Source organism: Calliphora vicina, chromosome 5 (genome assembly GCF_958450345.1).
Source record: "Calliphora vicina chromosome 5, idCalVici1.1, whole genome shotgun sequence".
Taxonomy (NCBI): Eukaryota; Metazoa; Arthropoda; class Insecta; order Diptera; family Calliphoridae; genus Calliphora; species Calliphora vicina.
Window position 1 is genome coordinate 24490445 of NC_088784.1, and position 22680 is coordinate 24513124.

General features: G+C 25.7%; 1 protein-coding gene across 2 annotated transcripts in view; it reads left to right on the plus strand.

Moving 5' to 3' along the window:
* EcR (Ecdysone receptor) overlaps nucleotides 1-20420 on the plus strand; it is a 174449-nt gene extending 154029 nt beyond the window's left edge. Inside the window, exons 3-6 of one of the 2 annotated variants that reach the window (XM_065513966.1) lie at nucleotides 16989-17461; nucleotides 17531-17674; nucleotides 19169-19321; nucleotides 19397-20420. In XM_065513966.1, the coding sequence (XP_065370038.1) occupies nucleotides 16989-17461; nucleotides 17531-17674; nucleotides 19169-19321; nucleotides 19397-20143 (1517 nt within the window). In that variant the 3' untranslated portion in view covers nucleotides 20144-20420. The remainder of the gene's footprint in view (nucleotides 1-16988; nucleotides 17462-17530; nucleotides 17675-19168; nucleotides 19322-19396) is intronic. The other variant, XM_065513967.1, reaches the window with a different exon arrangement.
* Nucleotides 20421-22680: the final 2260 nt, after the last annotated feature.

Below are 22680 nucleotides of genomic sequence, written 5' to 3' on the forward strand. Positions count from 1 at the left end.
TTTATGTTTTCCCCGTTTCTGGGATTTTGTTTAAACATTTTGGGAATTCCTAAAAATTAAATTTTTTGTGTTAAAATCTTTTAATTTTTTTACTGTGTTATTAATATTTATAAAATTCTAAATTTATTTCTGATTTTCAAGTTCCCCAGTTTGGGATTTTTCTTAAACATTTTTAGGAATTCTTAAATTTAAAATTTTGGTAATTTATTAACTAATTTGTTTAAAGCTATAAAAATTTTGGTTTTTCTAAGAATTTTTACAATTTCCCCATTTCTGGGATTTTGTTTAAACATTTTGGGAATTCTGAAAAATTAAATTTTTTGTGTTAAAATCTTTTAAATTTGTTTCTGTGTTATTAATAGCTTTCAAATTGTACATTTATTTCTGATTTTCAAGTTCCCCATTTTGGGGATTTTGTTACAAATGTTTAGGAATTCCTAGAAAATGATTTGTTTGAGTTAAAATCTATTAATTTGTTTTTTAGCAATAAAATTTTGTATTTATTTCTCATTTTCAAGTTGCCCATTTTGGGAATTTTACTTTATTTTTATAACTCTCTATGTGGTAGGTAAGCTTAACAAGAGCGTGGTGAATTTGCAGTAAACAATGTAAACAAAAGAGCTTGTCACTCACTCTCTTAGCAATGTTGCCAAATTCATTTAACAGTTAAATAACAAGTAGGCTGTAATTTGTTTCAACAATAAATGTTGAAATCTAAAAGAAAAAGTTTTTAATCAGGTTTAAATGTTTAAAATTTGTTACAATTATTTATGGCTATCTAAAGAAATATTAAAATTGTGGTTATTGCAAAATAACTTCTTGACATACTTTTTAGTTTTTGTCCACTATTTTCAAAATGAATTTTACCTACATGTACTTACATTTTAAACAATTAACAAAAATTATGTTAAGGTGGGTTTTTGAAGGTAAAAAAAAAACTAAAAACTACACAAACAAACAAACACTTTATATTTAAAATTTTTAACAAATAGAGTGGGTGTGCAATTATTTCAAATTGCTGATTTCTGTTTTGTGTCTAGGTACTTAAAAAAAATAGCGCAAAAAATATTAAAAAAAAAAACTAGAAAGTCATGAGTCAAATATAATAAATTATGGAACAAAACAACAAAAAAAAAATAAAAACGTGAAACACAAAATATAATTAACTTAAAGTAAAAACAAAAAATTCAAAAAAAAATTATTGATACAAATCTTTAAATATTAAAAAATATAAAAAAGAGTAGAAGCTTAAAAAAATAAAAATTTCAAAAGAAAATAATTTAAAAAAGAAAATGATTTATAATATTTATAAATAGAAATCTCTTGTTTATATTTAAAAAAAAGTTCCTTAAAGCCGCTTTTGCCTATTTTATCCTTTTTATTTGCAAATATTATACTCCTCTTTGAATAAAATGCCAGCAAAAGGAAAATAGAAAAAAACTGCAACAACAACAAAAATATCGATTTCTTTAGTGGCATTTGTTGTTGCTTTTTATTTTTTTTTTTTCATAACAAACTTCAGAATGCGCATGCTTTTGCTTGCATTGCAGAAACTTTTTAAAAAATGTTAACCTAGGCAGGCTTACAAATCCACACACATGGCTGGATAAACATGATGCAATGCATGTTTATAAATACATATACAAATACACACGTAAATGAATGAATACACAAATACATACATATATACTTTAAAGGATATAAAGGAAAATAAACAAAAAATATTTGACAACCCAGGCAAGAATTTTAAGTAGACAAACATTCGTAAATGCAGAGATATTGCAGCTTAAAGTATTTTTTTTTTTGGAATTCTTAAAAAAAACTAACATTTTTGTTATTTATTGCTGATTTAATGAAAGAAATGTTAAATTTTAGTGTTTTATTTTAATTTTTTATAAAATTTTATTTTCCCCAGTTTGGGAATTTTTTCATACTTTTTAGGAATTCTTAAAAAACAAAAATGTTGTTATTTAATGCAAGTTCAGGAAATAAATTTTAAATTTTAGTATTTTTTTAAAATTTTTATGTTCCCCAGTTTGGGAATTTTTTCATAGATTTTAGGAATTCTTAAAAAAACTATTTTTTTTTATTTATTGCAAGTTTCAGGAAATAAATATTAAATTTTAGTATTTTTTTTAAATTTTTTATAAATTTTTATGTTCCCCAGTTTGGGAATTTTTTTTACACATTTTAGGAATTCTTAAAAAAACTAAATTTTTTTTATTTATTGCAAGTTTCAGGAAAACAATTTAAAATTTTAGTATTTTTTTAAATTTTTTATGAATTTTTATGTTCCCCAGTTTGGGAATTTTTTTACACTTTTTAGGAATTCTTGAAAAACTAAAATTTTGTTTTAATTATTGCTGAATTTATGAAAGAAATCGAAAATGTTTGATTTAATTATAAATTTGTATTCCCGAGTTTGTGATTTTTCTTAAACATTTTAGGAATTCTTAAAAAAACAAACAATTTTGTTATTTATTGCAGAATTTATGAAAGAAATAGAAAATTTTGGGATTTTTGTGAAACTTTTTAGGAATTCTTAAATTTTAATTATTTAGGGTAAGAAATTTAAAATTTCAGTATTTTTTTAAATTTTTTATGAAATTTTATGTTCCCCAGTTTGGGCATTTTTATTACACATTTTAGGAATTCTTAAAAAAACTATTTTTTTTTATTTATTGCTGAATTTATGAAAGAAATAGAATTTTTTTTAATTTTTTATGAAATTTTATGATCCCGAGTTTGGGATTTTGCTGAAACATTTTTGGAATTCATAAATTTTTCATATTTAGGGTTAATTTTTTAAGAACTATAATAATTTGTAAAGTTTTTATATTTTTAGAGAAATTTTATGTTCCCCAGTTTGGGAATTTTTATTACACATTTTAGGAATTCTTAAAAAATAAAATTTTTTGTTATATATTACAAGTTTCAGGAAAGAAATTTAAAATTTTAGTGTTTTTTAAATTTTTTATGAATTTTTATTTTCCCCAGTTTGGGAATTTTTTTTACACATTTTAGGAATTCTTAAAAAAATTTTTTTTTATTTTTTGCTGAATTTATGATTGAAATTGAAAATTTTTGAATTTTTTATAAATTTATTTTGAAATTTTATGTTCCCCAGTTTTGTGATTTTTCTTAAACATTTTAGGAATTCATAAATTTTTCATATTTAGGGTTTAATTTTTTAAGAACTGAAAAGATTTGTAAAGTTTTTATATTTTTAGAGAAATTTTATGTTCCCCAGTTTGGGAATTTTTATTAAACATTTTGGGAATTATTAAATTTTCTTAAAATTTTGGTAATTTAGACATTAGTTTATTTAAAACTGTAAAAAAATTTGTTGTTTTTCTAAATTTCTTGAAAAATTTAAAGTTCCCCAGTTAGGGAGTTTTATTAATTATTTTAGGAATACTTAAAAATTGATTTTTTTTGTGCTAAAATCTTTAAATTTGTTTCTATGTTATTGATAACATTAAAATTCTTTAATTATTTCTTATTTTTAAGTTCCCCGTTTTGGGGATTTTGTTATAACATTTTAGGAATTCTTAAAAAAAAATCGAAATTTTTGTAATTTATTGCTAGATTTGTTGAATTTTGGTATTTTTCTAAATTTCTTAAGAAATTTAAAGTTCCCCAGTTGGGGTATTTTTCTTAATTCTTGAAGAAATTCTTAAAAAAGTCGAAATTTTAATTATTTATTGCTAGATTTCTAGAATTTTCTTATTTTTCTAAATTTATTAAGAAATTTAAAGTTCCCCAGTTTTTTTTTGGGAATTCTTAAAAATGAAATTTTTTAATTAAAATCTTTAAATTTGTTTCTGTGTTATTGATAACATTAAAATTCTTAAATTATTTCTCATTTTTAAGTTCCCCGTTTTGGGGATTTTGGTAATACATTTAAGGAATTCTTAAAAAAAGTCGAAATTTTGGTAATTTATTGCTAGATTTGTTGAATTTTAGTATTTTTCTAAATTTGTTAAGAAATTTAAAGTTCCCCAGTTGGGATTTTTCTTAATTTTTTTTTTTGGGAATTCTAAAAATTAAATATTTTGTGTTAAAATCTTTAAATTTGTTTCTGTCTTCTTGATAACATTAAAATTCTTTAATTATTTCTAATTTTTGAGTTCCCCTTTTTGGGGATTTTGGTATTACTTTTTAGGAATTCTTAAAAAATCGAAATTTTGGTAATTTATTGCTGGATTTGTGGAATTTTAGTATTTTGCTAAATTTCTTAAGAAATTTTAAGTTCCCCAGTTGGGGATTTTTCTTAATTTTTTTTAGGAATTCTTAAATTATCAAAAAATTTAGTAATTTATATTTTAATATGCTTAAACAATTTGATGGTTCAGTTTTTTTTTTTTTTGATATTATAAGTTGTCCCCATTTGGGGATTTTTTTTAAACATTTTGGGAATTCTTAAAAATGGCAATTTTTTTGTTAAAATCTTTAAGTTTATTTCTGTTTTATTTAAAGCAATACAATTCTTTAATTATTTGTAATTTTTAAGTTCCGAGTTTTGGGGGAATAAGAAATTTAAAGTTCCCCAGTTGGGGATTTTTCTAGGAATTCTTAAATTATTAAAAATTTTAGTAATTTATAGATTAATTTGTTTAAACAATTTGATGGTTCAGTGTTTTTTTTTTGGAAATTTTAAGTTTTCACCCTTTGGGGATTTTTGTTTAACATTTTGGGAATTCTTAAAAATTAAATTTTTTGTGTTTAAATCTTTAAATTTGTTTGTATTTCATTTAAAACAAAAAAAATTCTTGAATTATTTGTTATTCTTAAATTGGGAATTTTGGGGATTTTTCTAAATTTTTTTAGGAATTCTTAAATTTTGAAAAATTTTGGTAATTTATGGAAAAATTCATATTTTCCTTAGTTTCAGTTGCCGATTTTGGGAATTTTTCTTTAATTAATTTGAAGGTTTAGAATTTCTCTAAGAACTTTCATGAATTTTTATTCAATTATTGTGGTAGGTCTTTTGTTTTTTAATAGCAAATGTTTGCTGGCTTGTGTTAGCTGCAGAATAGAGTTGCCTGTGTATGAGTATTATGTCAGTTTCTTAAACTTTAGTCCTTTATTTAGCATTTTTTTTATTTTTGCAGGTTGTTTTTAGTAGTTTTTGCCATTGCCCTGCTATATATTGTTGTGTACATATGAAAAAAACAATAGGTTACCAGCATAAACTAAAGGCATGCAAGTACAAGTACAAGCACGAGTAAATAAATATGTAAATAGCGATATACATATATTTATGTACATAAAGACTGTTGTATGTACATATTTATGTATATATTGTAGTATTTGTTGTTTTTATGGATATTTCTACCAAGTTAAACTAGTACAATTAATTGGGTGGGTTTTTGGAAAATCAACTTGCAATTTAAAAAATAAATAAAACAATTGCAAGAAGAATGAAAACAACAAAAAAAAAAAGTGGAAAATAAAAACCACTTTGACTTGCATTGGACTCGTACTTGTGGAGTATGTTTGTATATGTATGACAATGTGTTCGTGTAAGAGCAAGTTTCTCTTCTTAAAACCTTGTTATTGACTTGATTTGACATTCATTTTTTCTTCATATTATTGTTGTTCAACAAACCAAGCCAACAACAACAAAATAAATTTATAAACAAAAAAGAAAATAGGCAACATAGACTATAATCGTTGATTTTGTATTTTTTTGCAATTTATTCATCGTCGTACATGGGGCATGAGATCAGTAGTAGTTAAAAGTTGTTGTTGCTGCTTTTGCTTTCAGAGTTGCTAATGCTGCAATTGTTAGAGTTGCATTTAGCAGGCAGTGAAACTGACAGACCCACAACCAACCAACCAACCATTTTCCCCACATAAACAAAACACACTCTTACACACACACATCGTGTATTATTCAAGAGATAATGATAGCTCAAGATATAATGTTACCAAAAGGCAACAAAAACTTGATTTCTTTTAACATCTTTGTTGTTGTTTTCTTTTTTAAATATTATTTTAGTTAATATCGGTTTGTGTTGCAAAGAGAAAGTTGTTGGTTGGTTGGTTGCAGTCGAATGCATAAATTTGTTCAGCAACATTAAAAATCAGCCATAGTTTCGAGAGTGAGAAAATTGCAAAAGGCAAAAAAAATCCTCCTCATCAACAGCGTCATCTTCACCATCATCATCATCACCACAAACTAACATTAACATTTACGGCTTTAGAAAATTCATGTTTAAGCCTTATATTTACACTTTGGTTTTAAAAAAAAAACATTACAGCAACAACAAAACTTTGTTTTTTTATTATTATTATTATGAAAATTGTTTTGTTGCTATTTTCTTCTGTTAATAATGTGAAACTAGGCAACATGGCAAATGAACACATAGAAAATTGTGTGTTTTTTTGCTTTTTTTTTTGAACAAAAATTCTCATTCAATGTTTTGTGTATGCTTGCTGCTGCTTTCCATTTTCTTTAAACATTCTAGTGTTGTTGGTATACAAAAAAAAAAATAAATAAATTGCATGGCATGTTGTTGGGTGTTTTCCCAGCATACCCTACATGGCCAAAGAAATATTAAATTACATATTTGCATTAATAAAAAAAAAAAATACAAAAAATTTAAGTTTTCCAACCAATATTTTTTCAAATATTTTGAATTAAACCAAGATTTGGTCTTTATTGGTGGCATTTAAAAACATATTAGCCAATATTTTAAAAAATTTAATAAAAACTGCATTTTTATGCTAAAATTTAAGTTCCCCAGTTTGGGAATTTTTTTAAAATTTTTTGGGAATTTAAAAAATTTATATTTTTTAGTTTAAATTTTCTGCATACCACATTTAGCATAATTTAAATGTAAAATTAGATTAGTTTTCCTAATTTTAAAGATCCCCAGTTTGGGGATTTTTTTTAATTATATTAGGAATTCTTTAAAAACTAAAAATTTCTATAAAATATGAATTAGATTCTTAAAGACAACTAAAATTTTATAGTTTTATTATACCTAGCAAAAATTTTGAAGTTCCCCAGTTGGGAATTTGTGTTAAACATTTTAGGAATTCTTTTAAAACTAAAAATTTCTAAAAAATATGCTTTATATTCTTAAAAAAACATACAATTTTATATTTAAAAAATTTTAGCTTCAAATTTGAAGTTCCCCAGTTTGGGGATTTTTGTTAAATATTTTAGGAATTCTTTAAAACTAAAAATTTCTCTTAAATCTTAATTAAATTCTTAATAATAAATACAATTTTGTATTTTTATTATACTTAGCTTAAAATTTAAACTTCCCCAGTTGGGGATTTTTGTTAAAAATTTTAGGAATTTTTTAAAAACTAAAAAAAAATTATAAAATATTACTTAATTTCTTAAAGAAAACCAAAATTTAAAATTTTTAGCAAGAAATTTAAACTTCCCCAGATGGGGATTTTTGTTGAAAATTTTAGGAATTCTTTAAAAACTAAAAAACTTATAAAATATTACTTCAATTCTTAAAGAAAACCAAAATTTAAAATTTTTATAATTTTTAGCATGAAATTTAAACTTCCCCAGTTGGGGATTTTGGTGAAATATTTTAGGAATTCTTTAAAAGCAAAAAATTTCTATAAAAAAGCATTAGATTGTTAAAGAAAATTTAAATTTTATATTTTCTTTATACTTAGCTTAAAATTTAAACATCCCCAGTTGGGGATTTTTATTACACATTTTAGGAATTCTTTGAAAGCTAAAATTTTTTATAAAATATGCGTTAGATTCTTAAATAAAACTAAAATATTATATTTTTATAAATTTTAGCCGAAATTTAAAGTTCCCCAGTTGGGGATTTTTGTTACACATTTTAGGAATTCTTTAAAAACTAAAAAAATTTATAAAATATTACTTAATTTCTTAAATAAAACCAAAATTTAAAGTTTTTAGCAAGAAATTTAAAGCTCCCCAGTTGGGGATTTTTGTTAAACATTTTAGGAATTCTTCAATTAACAAAAATTTTTATAATTTCTGGTTTAATGTGCTTAAAAATTGTTAAAATTTTTATTTTTTAAGAAATTTTATGTGTTCCCCATTTGGGGATTTTTGTTTAACATTTTGGGAATTCTTAAAACACAAATTTTTTGAGTTAAAACCTTTTATTTTGTTGCTATATTATTAATAACATTAAATTTTTTTTAATTATTTCATAATAAAGTTCCCCATTTTGGGGATTTTTTGGAATATTTTAGGAATTCTTAAAAAATACAATTTTTAGTTATTTATTGTAGGTTTAAAACAAGAAATATGATTTTTTTTGAAATTTTGTTTAAATTTATTATGAAATTTAAAGTTCCCCAGTTTAGGAATTCTTACATTTTTATAATTTTACATTTTGGGAGTTTTGTTAAACATTTTTGGAATTCTTCAAAATGGCTTAACATCTTTGTCTCTTTGTTATTTACAGAAATAAATTGAAATGGTTTTACTAATTTTTAAGTTCCCCATTTGGGAGATTTTTCATAGCCATTTTAAGAATTCTTAAAATAACATAAATTTATGTAATTTATGCTTTAATTGTATAATTTTTTTTTACCAAATTTTTGGTTTTCCCCATTTGGAGATTTTATTTTACATTTTGGGAATTCTTAAAAAAGTATTTTTTTGTGTTAAAATCTTTAAATTTTTGTTTGCAGCATTAATAGTCGTGAAATTCTTTAATTATTTTTAATTTTTAAGTTCCCCATTTTGGGGAGTTTTCTTAAAGATTTTGGGAATTCCTAAATTTTTGAAAATTTTAGTAATTTATGATTAAAATTCTTTAATTATTTCCAAAAATGGTTATTTTTATGAAAATTTAGGTTTTCCCCGTTTGGGGATTTTATTTTATATTTTGGGAATTCTTAAAAATGTATTTCTTTTGTGTTAAAATCTTAAATTTTTTGCAATGTTATTAATAGCATTAAAATTCTTTAATTATTTTTCATTTTTGAGTTCCCCATTTTGGGGATTTTTCTAAAAGATTTTAGGAATTCTTAAATTTTAAAAAATTTCAGTAATTTATATTTAAATTATTTTTTAAAATGGTTATTAGAGTTATTTTTTAAAAAAAATTAGGATTTCCCCAATTGGGGATTTTGTGAAACATTTTGGGAATTCATAAAAATCAAATTTTTTTGTTGTTAAAATATTTAAATTTTTTTAGAGTTATTAATAGCATTAAAATTTTTTAATTATTTTGAAATTTTAAGTTCCCCATTTTTGGGATTTTTGTTAAACATTTTAGGAATTCATAAAAATAAAATTTTTTGGTGTTAAAATATTTCTATTTTTTTTAGAGTTATTAATAGAATTAAAATTTTTGAATTATTTTGAAATTTTAAGTTCCCCATTTTGGGGATTTTTTAAAAAAATTTAGGAATTCTTAATTTTTAAAAATTTTTGTAATTTATGTTTTAATTTGTATAAAAATGGTTGAAAATGTTATTTTAGCAAAGAAATTTTGATTTAATTTGCCATTTTTAAGTTCCCCATTTTGGGGATTTTTTTAAAAATTTTAGGAATTTTTAAAAATTAAAAATTTTATTAATTTCAAACAAATCAATGACGAATAACATAAAATTTAAAAATTTTTATTTAATTTTAATACAAAAAATTGGAAATTTTCCATTTTAGTGCATTATTTTTCTAAGTCTCTAAAGACCGTTCATAATTTTCATTTGCATTTTCTTTATTATACCCTTCAGCTTCGTGAGAAGGGTATATATAAGTTTGTCATTCCGTTTGTAATTTCTACATTTTTCATTTCCGACCCTATAAAGTATATATATTCTGGATCCTTATAGATAGCGGAGTCGATTAAGCCATGTCCGTCTGTCTGTCTGTCTGTCTGTCTGTCTGTCTGTCCGTCTGTCTGTCTGTTGAAATCAGTTTTCTGAAGACCCCAGATATCTTCGGGATCCAAATCTTCAATAATTCTGTCAGACATGCTTTCGAGAATTTTGCTATTTAAAATCAGCAAAATCGGTCCACAAATGGCTCAGATATGAGGAAAAAACCAAGACAACCTCGATTTTTGACCTATTTTTTACATATATCTGGATTACTAAGACATTAATATAGACAATATGGATATCTAATGATAGATATTTCAAAGACATTTGCAACGACGTATATAAGACAATAGTAAGTTGGACCTACAATGGGTCAAAATCGGGAAAAAAATTTTGAACCCGAATTTTTTTTTTTTTTAAAAAAAATTGAAAAAACAAAAAAAAAATTTTTAAATTTAAAAAAAAAATTAAAATTTTAAAAAAAAATTTTTTTTAAAATTTAAAAAAAAAAAATTTAAATTTAAAATAACAATCGAAAAATTTTTTTTTTCAAAAAATTCAAAAAACAACTGGAAAAAAAATTAAATTTTGTTTACCTAAAAATATTTAAAATTTTGAAGTATAATTTGGTGAAGGGTATATAAGATTCGGCACAGCCGAATATAGCACTCTTACTTGTTTTTCTGTTGTTGTTATTCGTTTTATTCACTTTTAGCTGCATGTTGTTGCAAAAGTTAAGGAATGGAAAGTGGCATAATGCCATGTAAATGGAAAAACGTGCTTAAGCCAAGTTTTTCCATATAGTATGTAGTTTTATTTATTATTTGTTGTTCTTATACATATATATAAGTATATATATTGCTAGTACATATGTACTACTATTCCGATAGACACATAGACATACATACATAAATAAAGATATCTGAATGTGGAATGGGTGAGTGAGTGAATGTGTGTGTCATAGTGGTTGCTCGGCTGTTTGGTGGGTTTGTTGGTCTTTCGGTCGTTGTTTTGGAGCAAAAAAAAAATAAAACTCAAACAAAAACACACACACTTGGAAAATGTACGTCAATAAACTTTTGCATAACTATGCAACAATGCACGTGCACATTTTTGTATTTTTTTTTTTTTTTTAAATATAAAAATAAAAATCCCATCCAACCATAGTCAAGCGAACGACCAGAGGTGAAGGGCATAGATACATATACTAGAATATGTATGGGCAAGTACAAATGCATGTATCCATAAAATACATGCTATGTAGATATATAGCTGTAGATGTTTGTAACTAAAGTACATGACTGCCTGCCTGCCTGCTGCATCTATGTATATGATGTGGCATATAATCCCAACTAAGAAGGCTGTTTGCACTGTTTGTTGGCTGCCTCACTGACTGGCTGGCTGCATGGCTGACATTTGCACGAGAGTAGTTTGCCTTCAAGTGCAACCGCACTGCACAGTGGGGTTAAGCGCAAAAACTACTGGTCCAATTGCAAAATGATGTATGAACAAATCAGAGAGGAGGACTTAGGCATTAAGAAAATTAAGTTTGTGACCACCCTGTTAGAATAAAAGGCGAGATACAGGGTGCCAAAGCTGTACAAAGTTTTCCTAACCAGAAGAGGTCAACTTTGACATCCCATATCTCACCTTTTATTGGAACAGGATGGTCACAAATTTGATTTTCTTAAAGCCTATGTCCTCCTCTATGATTTGTTTATACATAAATTTCATTGATTTAAATCTGTTTATATTTGTTTAAGTTACAAGCTGTACAAAGTTTTCATAATTCTAACCAGAGGTGGTTGACTTTGACACCCTATATCTCACCTTATATTGTAACAGGATGGTCACAAATTTGATTTTTTTTAAAGCTTATGTCCTCCTCTATGATTTGTTTATACATAAATTTAATTGATTTAAATCTGTTTATATTTGTTGAAGTTACAAGCTGTACAAAGTTTTCTTAATCCTAACAAGAGGTGGTCGACTTTGACACACTGTATCTCACCTTTTATTGGAACAGGATGGTCACAAATTTAATTTTCTTAAAGCTTACGTCCACCTCTATGATTTGTTTATAGACAAATTTCATTGAATTAAATCTGTTTATATTTGTTCAAGTTACAAGCTGTACAAATTTTTCATAATCCTAACCAGAGGTGGTTGACTTTGACACTCTATATCTCACGCTGTATTCTAACAGGGTGATCACAAATTTAATTTTCTTAAAGCTTATGTCCTCCTCTATGATTTGTTTATACATTAGTTTCATTTATTGAAATCTGTTTATATTTGTTCAAGTTACAAGCTGTACAAAGTTTTCATAATTCTAACCAGAGGTGGTTGACTTTGACACTCTATATCTCAAATTATATTCTAACAAGATGGTCACAAATTTCATTTTCTTAAAGTTTATGTCCTCCTCTATGATTTGTTTATACATAAATTTCATTCATTGAAATCTGTCCAAATTTGTAGAGGCTACAAGCTGTACAAAGTTTTTGTAATCCTAGCAAGAGGTGGTCGACTTTGACACCCTGTATCTCACATTTTATTGGAACAGGGTGATCACAAATTTAATTTTCTTAAAGCTTATGTCCTCCTCTATGATTTCCTTATACATAAATTTCATTCATTGAAATCTGTCCAAATTTGTAGAGGATACAAACTGTAAACAATTTTCATAATCCTAGCAAGAGGTGGTTGACTTTGACACTCTATATCTCACCTTATATTCTAACAGGATGGTCACAAATTTCATTTTCTCAAAGCTTATGTCCTCCTCTATGATTTGTTTATACATTAAATTCATTCATTGAAATCTGTTTATATTTGTTCAAGTTACAAGCTGTACACAGTTTTCCTAATCCAGACCCGAGGTGGTCGACTTTGACACCCTGTATCTCTCCTTGTATTGGAACTGGGTGGTTACAAATTTGAGTTTCTTAAAGCCTAAGTCCTGCTTTACAATTCTCTCATACATCATTTTGCAATCGGTTTAGTAGTTTAGAAGATATAGATGTGTTAACACTTTTTTAGCGTTTGATCCCACTGTGCATCGCGATGACATAAAACACACAACGCAACTCGAATGTATGTTGAGTTGTAGATATATATAGTATCTCTCACAAGCCGAAGTAGCAGCAGCAGTAGTAGTGGCAACACGGTACGTAAAAGTATTTATAGATGTGAATGCAGTTCAAGTGCACACACATATACTATACAAACTCACTCTATAAGATACATAAACAACATACCTTAATGATATACTAGATGTATCTATCTATCAGTTTCTATGTATCTGTATCTTGTAGCTGTAATATGTATCTAGTCACTCAACATAGTAATATTATGTTATGTAGCTGGCATTGTACAAGTACACACGAGTATCTTCTATGCGTTTTTGTTTTGTATCTTTTGTATACGTTTTTTTTTTTTGTTTTTTTTGTTTAGCTTTTAGCAAAACCAAAAGAATTACAACAATGAAGAAAATGTTTTTATTTTTTCATTATTGTATCTAGAGCTTCAACATTATTTTATGGAAAAGTGGGTAGAAAATCAAAAGGGAAACAGTATGCCACCTATAGAACTGATATTCTTAATGCACTTGTCGCCGCTTTTATATGATTTGTTTTGAGATTAAAAATTTATCGCAAAATAACACAAAAAAAAAATAGAGGAAAAATATAACGAAAAGAAAATATAAGACAACATTTTTTTTTACAAAACAGAAGAGACAAAAAACAAGTAAAAGTAAATTAAAAAGAAAAATTAAATATAGAATAGAAAAACCACACCCAAAATCTTAATTTACAAGAAAAAAATGGGCTAAAATTTGGAAAAACAACTAAAATCAAAAAAATATTTTCAAATTTATAATTTTAACACAAAATTTTAAAATTTTTAAAACATAAAAATCCCCATTTTTAGAATTTTCATTAAAGATTTTTGGAATTCTTAAAAAAATTAAAATTTTATTTAATTAATTGCTCTTAGAAAAACAAAATTTTTATATTTTAAATTTTTTTTAACTAAAATTTTATGTTCCCCAGTTGGGGATTTTTCTTAAACATTTTGGGAATTTAAAAAAATACAAAAAAATTTTATTTATAACTTAATTAATGAAAATAACATAAAATTTTGGTATTTTTATAAAATTTAAAGTTCCCCATTTTGGGGATTTTTGTAAAACATTTTGGGAATTCCTAAATTTAAGAAATTTTATTAATTTATCAATTAATTTATTTAAAAAATGTTAAATTTCTAATTTTTAATAAATTTTTTAGTTCCCCAGTTTGGGGATTTTTGTGAAACTTTTGGGAATTCTTAAAAATTTAATTTTATATGTTAAACTCTTGAAGTATTTTGTATTTCACTAAAAAAAAAACAAAATTTTATAATTTAACATTTTTTTAACCAAAATTTTGTTTCCCCAGATTGGGAATTTTTCTAAACATTTTGGGATTTAAAAAAAAAATTTTTTTTTTTATTTATTGCTAAATTAATGGAAATAACATAAAATTTTTGTAGTTTTTATAAATTTATTATGAAATTTAAAGTTCCCCAGTTCTGAGAATTTTGTTAAAGATTTTGGGAATTCTTAAATTTAAGAATTTTTTTTAATTTATCACTTAATTTGTTAAAAAAAATTAAAAATTCTTATTTTTTAAGAAATTTTATAGTTCCCCAGTTGTGGGGATTTTTGTGAAACATTTTGGGAATTCTGAAAAACAAAATTTTATAAGTTTATTCAGTAATATTAATAGCACTAAAATTCAAAATTTCTTGTGAAATTTATTGTTCCCCAGTTCTGGGATTTCTGTTAAACTAAATTAATGGAAATAACATAAAATTTTTGTAGTTTTTATAAATTTATTATGAAATTTAAAGTTCCCCAGTTCTGAGAATTTTGTTAAAGATTTTGGGAATTCTTAAATTTAAGAATTTTTTTAATTTATCACTTAATTTGTTAAAAAAAATTAAAAATTCTTATTTTTTAAGAAATTTTATAGTTCCCCAGTTGTGGGGATTTTTGTGAAACATTTTGGGAATTCTGAAAAACAAAATTTTATAAGTTTATTCAGTAATATTAATAGCACTAAAATTCAAAATTTCTTGTGAAATTTATTGTTCCCCAGTTCTGGGATTTCTGTTAAACATTTTGGGAATTCTCAAAAACAGAATTTTATATGTTAAAATCTTGAAGTATTTTGTATTATACTAAAAGAAAAACAAAATTTTATAATTTGGCATTTTTTTAACCAAAATTTTATGTTTCCCCAGTTGGGGATTTTTCATAAACATTTTGGGAATTTAAAAAAAAACAATTTTTTTTTATTTATTGCTAAATTAATGGAAATAACATACAATTTTTTTATTTTTATAATTTTTTTATGAAATTTAAAGTTCCCCAGTTCTGGGATTTTTGTAAAAGATTTTGGGAATTCTTAAATTTAAGAATTTTTTTTTAATTTATAACTTGATTTGTTTAAAAAATATAAAAATTCTTATTTTTTAAGACATTTTATAGTTCCCCAGTTCTGGGATTATTGTGCAACATTTTGGGAATTCTTAAAAAACAGATTTTTATAAGTTAAAATCTTTAAATTTTATTCTTTAATATTAATAACTTTCAAATTTTAAATTTCTAGTAAAATTTAAAGTTCCCCACTTTGGGGATTTTTTTAAAAGATTTTGGGAATTTTTAAATTTAAGAAATTTTAGTTATTTATGAATTAATTTAGTTAAAAAATTTAAAAATTCTTATTTTTAAAGAAATTTTATAGATCCCCAGTTGGGGGATTTTTGTGAAATATTTTGGGAATTCTTAAAAACAGATTTTTATAAGTTAAAATCTTTAAATTTTATTCTTTAATATTAATAGCTTTAAAATTCTAGATTTCTAGTGAAATTTAAAGTTCCCCAGTTGGGGGATTTTTGTGAAAGATTTTGGGAATTCATAAATTTAAGAAATTTTTAGAAATGTAACAATTAATTGGTTTAAAAACTAATAAATTCGTATTTTTTAAGAAATTTTATAGTTCCCCAGTTTGGGGATTTTTGTGAAACATTTTGGGAATTCTTAAAATCTAAATTTTATATAATAAAATCTTTTAATTTTATTTTGTAATGTTAATAGCTTTAAAATTCTAAATTTCTAGTGAAATTTAAAGTTCCCCAGTTGGGGGATTTTTGTAAAAGATTTTGGGAATACTTAAATTTAAGAAATTTTTAGTAATTTAATAATTAATTTGTTTAAAAATGTAAACATTTTTATTTTTTAAGAAATTTTATGTTTCCCCAGTTGTGGGATTTTTGTGAAACATTTTGGGAATTCTTAAAATCTGAATTTTATATCATAAAATCTTTAAATTTTATTCTGTAATATTAATAGCTTTAAAATTTTAAATTTCTTTTGAAATTTATAGTTCCCCTGTTGGGGGATTTTTGTGAAAGATTTTGGGAATTCTTAAAAAATATTTTTTTTTTAATTTTTATTGCCGGATTAATGAAAGAAATGTACATTTTTTGTAATTTTGTTTAAATTTTTTATGAAATTTAAACGTCCCCAGTTTTAGATTATGTCTTACGTCTGGACTAACATTGACATAAAAATGTCTTGTCATAGAAATCAATTTAATTGAATTCCACATTTCAAAAAGCATTTTTTGTTAAAAACCGTTATATTTTCTAAGAATTTTATGCATATTTATGCCTAAACATAAATAATACATAAATAACTAGATTTGTTTACTGTTTTATGCCTGTTTTATCTTTTCAGTTTTTTTTACATATTTATAGAGTTAAATTTTACATAAACTTTGTTTTACATTTGTTTATGTAAAATTGAAATCATCATTAGCATTTATAAACAAACATTTATGCAGATCAACAATTTGACGTCATATTTTTGTGTACGACATAAATTTTTTTTCTTCTAAAACTAATTGAAATTCTTATTTATGTCAGCGAGTAGAAAAAGAAAACCTTCAAATATTCAAATCAAGTAAGAAAAAAAAAACTGGATACTGAACTGAAAACGCATAAATAAATTGAAATACTACAGCTGCCCTATTCTAGAAAAAAAAATACTTTGAAATTTATTTAAGATCACAACTGATCATTTATCAATATCAATTTAGAAACCATTTTATTATGACTTAAACTAACAATTTCTATTTAATTTTTCCTTGCAGGTCGTGATGATCTTTCTCCCTCGAGCAGTCTTAATGGCTTCTCAACCAGCGATGCTAGTGATGTTAAGAAAATCAAAAAAGGTCCTGCGCCCCGTTTACAAGAGGAACTGTGTTTGGTGTGTGGCGATCGGGCGTCCGGTTATCACTACAACGCTCTCACCTGTGAAGGCTGCAAGGGTTTCTTTCGACGGAGTGTTACCAAAAATGCCGTGTATTGTTGTAAGTTTGGACATGCGTGCGAAATGGACATGTATATGCGACGCAAGTGTCAGGAGTGTAGGCTGAAAAAGTGTTTGGCTGTGGGCATGCGGCCGGAATGTGTGGTGCCCGAGAACCAGTGTGCAATGAAACGACGCGAGAAGAAGGCTCAGAAGGAGAAGGATAAAATACAGACCAGTGTGTGTGCAACGGAAATTAAAAAGGAAATACTCGATTTGATGACATGTGAGCCGCCATCGCATCCAACGTGTCCGGTAAGCTAATGAGTTTGGTTGAATGGAATGTATGATTTAATAATTTCTTATTTGGTTTTATTGTTTTAGCTGTTACCTGAAGACATTTTGGCTAAATGTCAAGCTCGTAATATACCTCCTTTATCGTACAATCAATTGGCAGTTATATATAAATTAATATGGTATCAAGATGGCTATGAACAGCCATCCGAGGAAGATCTCAAACGTATAATGGTAAGTTTAATGTAAATTTGACTTCCCCACTTTGGGGATTTGTTCCAAAATTTTTAGGAATTCAGAAAATTTTGTAATATTTCGCCTAATTTTTCAAAGAAAACTAGTTTTTGTAAATTTAAAATTTTTTTAAAAAAATTTTTTGTTTCCCATTTTGGGGATTTTCTGGAGACATTTTAGGAATTCTTTAAATCTTGATTTTTTTAATAAAATTTTTAAAATGTATGTTTTTGTGTTTAGAAAATGTAAAATTTAATTTATTATTTATTAATTTTATGTTCCCCAGTTTTGGGATTTTTGCTAAACATTTTAGGAATTCTTAAAAAATATTTTTTTTTTGTAATTTCTTAAAATAAATTAATTTTTGTAATCAAATTTGTTTAGTTTTTCATATTTTTAAGTTCCCCACTTTGGGGATTTGTTAAAATTTTTTTAGGAATTTAGAAAATTTAAAAAATTTTGTAATATCTGACTTAATTTTTTAAAGAAATCAATTTTCTGTTAATTTAAAATTTTCTTAAACTAATTTTTTGTTCCCCATTTTGGGGATTTTCTTGAATGATTTTAGGAATTCTTTAAATCTTGATTTTTTTAATAAAATTTTTAAAATTTAGCTACTTCTATTTATAACCAGTACAATTTTGTGTTCTATTTCTTAATTTGATGTTCCCCAGTTTGGGGATTTTTGTAGAAGATTTTAGGAATTCTTAAAAAATATATTTTTTTGTAATTTCTTGAAAGTAAATTAATTTTTGTAATCAAATTTGTTTAGTTTTTCACATTTTTAAGTTCCCCACTTTGGGGATTTGCTAAATTTTTTTTAGGAATTTAAAAAAATTAAAAAATTTTTTAATATATCTAATAATTTTTTAAAGAAAACTAGTTTCTGTAAATTTAAAATTTTTTTAAACTAATTTTTTGTTCCCCATTTTGGGGATTTTCTTGAGTGATTTTAGGAATTTTTAAATCTTGATTTTTTTTAAAAAATTCTTAAAATTTAGCTTCTTGTGTTCATAACAAGTAAAATTTTAATTTTTATTTTTGATTTTCAAGTTCCCCAGTTTTGGGATTTTTTTAAATAATTTTGGGAATTTTTTAAAAATCTTTTTTTTTTAATTTCTTGAAAGTAATTTATTTTTGTTATAATATTTGTTTAGTTTTCCTTATTTTTAAGTTCCCCATTTTGGGATTTTGGTTAAAATTTTTAGGAATTTAAAAAAATAATGACCAATAGCTGCATAAATTTAAGTTCCTGTGAAGATCCAAATTTAACTCAGTGATCCCACAACAATTTGATCTTCACTAGAAAACGAGCCAAGTCTCTTAAACTCAATTGTAAACCAGAAGAGTGATCATGCTGGAGAACATTAACGGATTAAAACATCTTCCATTTGAAGATCCCAGTTTTAATAGATTTTCTCACAATTTTATCTAGAAATTATTATTTCCTTATTAATTCCGATTTATCCCCTTCTCAATTCCCATTTTCTATAGAGTTCACCCGATGAAAATGAAAGTCAACATGATGTATCATTTCGTCATATAACGGAAATCACTATACTAACAGTACAATTAATTGTGGAATTTGCCAAGGGTTTGCCAGCGTTTACCAAAATACCACAAGAAGATCAAATTACACTATTAAAGGTAAGTATATCCGCTAACTTTTGTTTGAAAGCCAAAGAAAACTTGAATAATAAACAAAATTTCGTTATTTTATAGGCCTGCTCATCGGAAGTTATGATGTTGCGTATGGCACGACGTTACGATCACAATTCGGACTCGATATTCTTTGCCAACAATCGATCGTATACGCGTGACTCGTACAAAATGGCCGGCATGGCTGATAATATTGAGGATCTGCTGCATTTCTGTCGACAAATGTACTCGATGAAGGTGGACAATGTCGAATATGCTTTACTCACTGCCATTGTGATCTTTTCCGATCGGCCGGGTCTCGAAGAAGCCGAACTAGTCGAAGCGATACAAAGTTACTACATCGATACACTCCGCATTTACATACTTAATCGCCATTGCGGCGATCCCATGAGTCTCGTATTCTTTGCCAAGCTTCTGTCAATTCTAACCGAACTGCGTACGTTGGGCAATCAAAATGCCGAAATGTGTTTCTCGTTGAAATTGAAAAATCGCAAACTGCCAAAATTCCTCGAAGAGATCTGGGATGTCCATGCCATTCCACCCTCGGTGCAGTCACACATACAGGCCACGCAGGCGGAAAAGGCCGCCCAGGAAGCTCAGGCTACCACTTCGGGTCTGTCGCACACGGCCATTTCAGCGGCCGCCACCTCATCGTCCTCCATAAATACCTCGATGGCGACATCATCCTCATCATCGTTATCGCCCTCAGCCGTCTCCCTATCAGCAGCTTCCACGCCCAATGGCGGGACCGGTGTCGATTACGTGGGCACCGATATGAGCATGAGTTTGGTGCAATCGGATACGGCATAGCAATAGCTATTAACTATTGCCAACAACGACGAGGGCTCCGTTGTCCCTGTAAATGACGTTAACCATGAGCATGACGTCGATGACATGGACGACGACAACGACGACGTTGATGAGGGTGTAGTGTTATTAGAGAGTACTGCTAATGCTGTAGTAGCTTTTGCCGATCATCAGGGGTTGGAATAGAAAAAGAGAGAAAGTGAAAACAAAAAGAAAACAACAACAACAACAAAGAGACAGAAACCGCAAGTGACAAATTAAGCAAAACAAAGTAAAGAAAGAAAAAAGGCGTTTAAAACGTGAGTTTTCTTTCAATTAATGTTTTGAAATGAGAATGAAAGACACAGAGTTCAGGCCAGACCAAAAGAAATTATTATTGAGTATAAAAAAAGAAAGGCATCTAATTGAAATGGTCGTTGAAGCGAAAAGAAAAAAAGTAAAGAATGTATGTATATGCAGGCATGTTACCAGTAACAAAATAAGTTGAAAAAAAGTTAAAGATTTTCGGCCAGATTTTAAATTAAATTATTGTGCATTTTATATTTAACCATTATTTAAACAAATTTATTTACATTATTTAGCAGCTTTTAAAATTTGAGGTTAGCTTGAGTTGGAAATATTTCAGAGTTTTAGTTTATTTAACAAATTCGCTAAATTTTCATACAAAAAGTACTTCAAGATAACAAATTCGTTTATCTAAAATACCTTTTTTCAAAAAGAGGCCGCTTTTTGGTACTAAAAATTAGTACCAAGAGTAAAATAGTACCAAGAGCTTAAAATTTAACAACTGTTTTATATTATTAGTAAAATTTTATTTTAAACTACAACAATATCGTAATATTTAAAGTAATTAAGCATAACTTAAGTCCAATTGTAACAATTTATTAGGTTTTTCAAAAAGTTTTAATTAAAAAATTTGCAAAATCTGTTTGCAAACATAGTAGAAATTGATTTTATGATAGATTGATACAATTGTGTTTTAATTAGAACTAATTTGATGCTAGTTTAAGACTTTTAATACTGATTTTAATTTATTTTTTGAAAAAAAGTACTTCAAATACAAAGTTATGGTTATGTTATGTCGTTAATTTTCATATGGAAACACTATAAACAAATTAATTAGACATTGATGACCATAACTTTTTTTTTAAATTTTATTCAATTTTATTTAGCGAAATTTCAAGCAAAGTTTTTATTTTAGTAAAATTATTTAGTAAAAATTATTTAAACAGTTTCTTTCTTAAGTAAATGCTATTTTAATTACTTGCTCCATAATATTTAATCTATTTATTAGCTTTAGAAAGCTAAATTTGTTAGCTTTCGTTTTAAACTAACCTCAAAATTCCCACAATTGCAATTATCACACCACTGTGTTTTGGCAATACTCAAAAATGGCCAATGTTTATGTTTATTAAATTTCCTCACTCCCTCTCTCACTCTCTTTTTTAAAATGGCGCCAAAACAACAATGTATGAAAATATGTAAACCTAGAAAAACAGTTTCTAGTTAAAATGTTGCCATCATGATGCTGTTGTTGTAACATGAGATGTAAACATTGTTGCTTACAATCAACCACAAAAAATAGTGCAGTTGTAAGATTTAGCTAACTAAAAAACGTTGAATTTCGAATACTACTAAGGTATTCGCTTAAATTAAAGTATTAAATATTTCTAAAATGAAATATGATTTATTTTAACCATAGAAAAATGGTACTTGCAATAGTTAAATGGGTACTTTAATAAAAAGTACTTTCTCGAACATAAAATACCAAAATATTACAAACAAAATGGCGGATATTTTATTAAAAATGTGATGGGATTTGATTGAAAATTGACAGACACAAATAATTTAAAAACATTTACTTTTTCCAATGCCTAAGGCATTTTTAATATTCAAAAAAGTGGAGAAATTTTTTTAAAAATAATTGAATTTACTTGAAACTTGACTCTAGTCAGTTTTAAAATTCGCTTAAAAGTATTTGAAAAATGGCGGCCATTTTGTTTTTAAATCATTTGATTTACTTGAAACTTGACTCTGGTAGAGTTTTAAGAGTCGCTCAAAATGAATCTAGAAGCAAATTTCCAAAAATTAAAAATGCAACAAACAAAATGGCGGACAATTTTTTTTTTAAATTATAGAATTTACTTGAAACTTGACAATAGCCAGTTTTAGGAGTCGTTATAAAAGAAATTTGTATTTAGATTTCCAAAAATGTTAAATATTAGAAACAAAATAGCGGACAATTTTTTTTAAAAAGTGATAGGGTTTGTTTGAAACATTACATTAACCAATTTTTGGAGTCAGTTAAATGGAATCTGTATTTAGATTTCCAAAAATTTTAAATTTCAAAAACAAAATGGCGTACAATTTTTTTTAAAATTGATGGAATTTACTTGAAACTTGACATTAGCCAGTTGTAGGAGTCCCTTAAAAGGAATTTTTATTTAGATTTCCAGAAATGTAAAATATCAAAAACAAAATGGGGGACAATTTTTTAAAAAGTGATGGCATTCACTTGAAATGTTACGTACGCCAGTTTT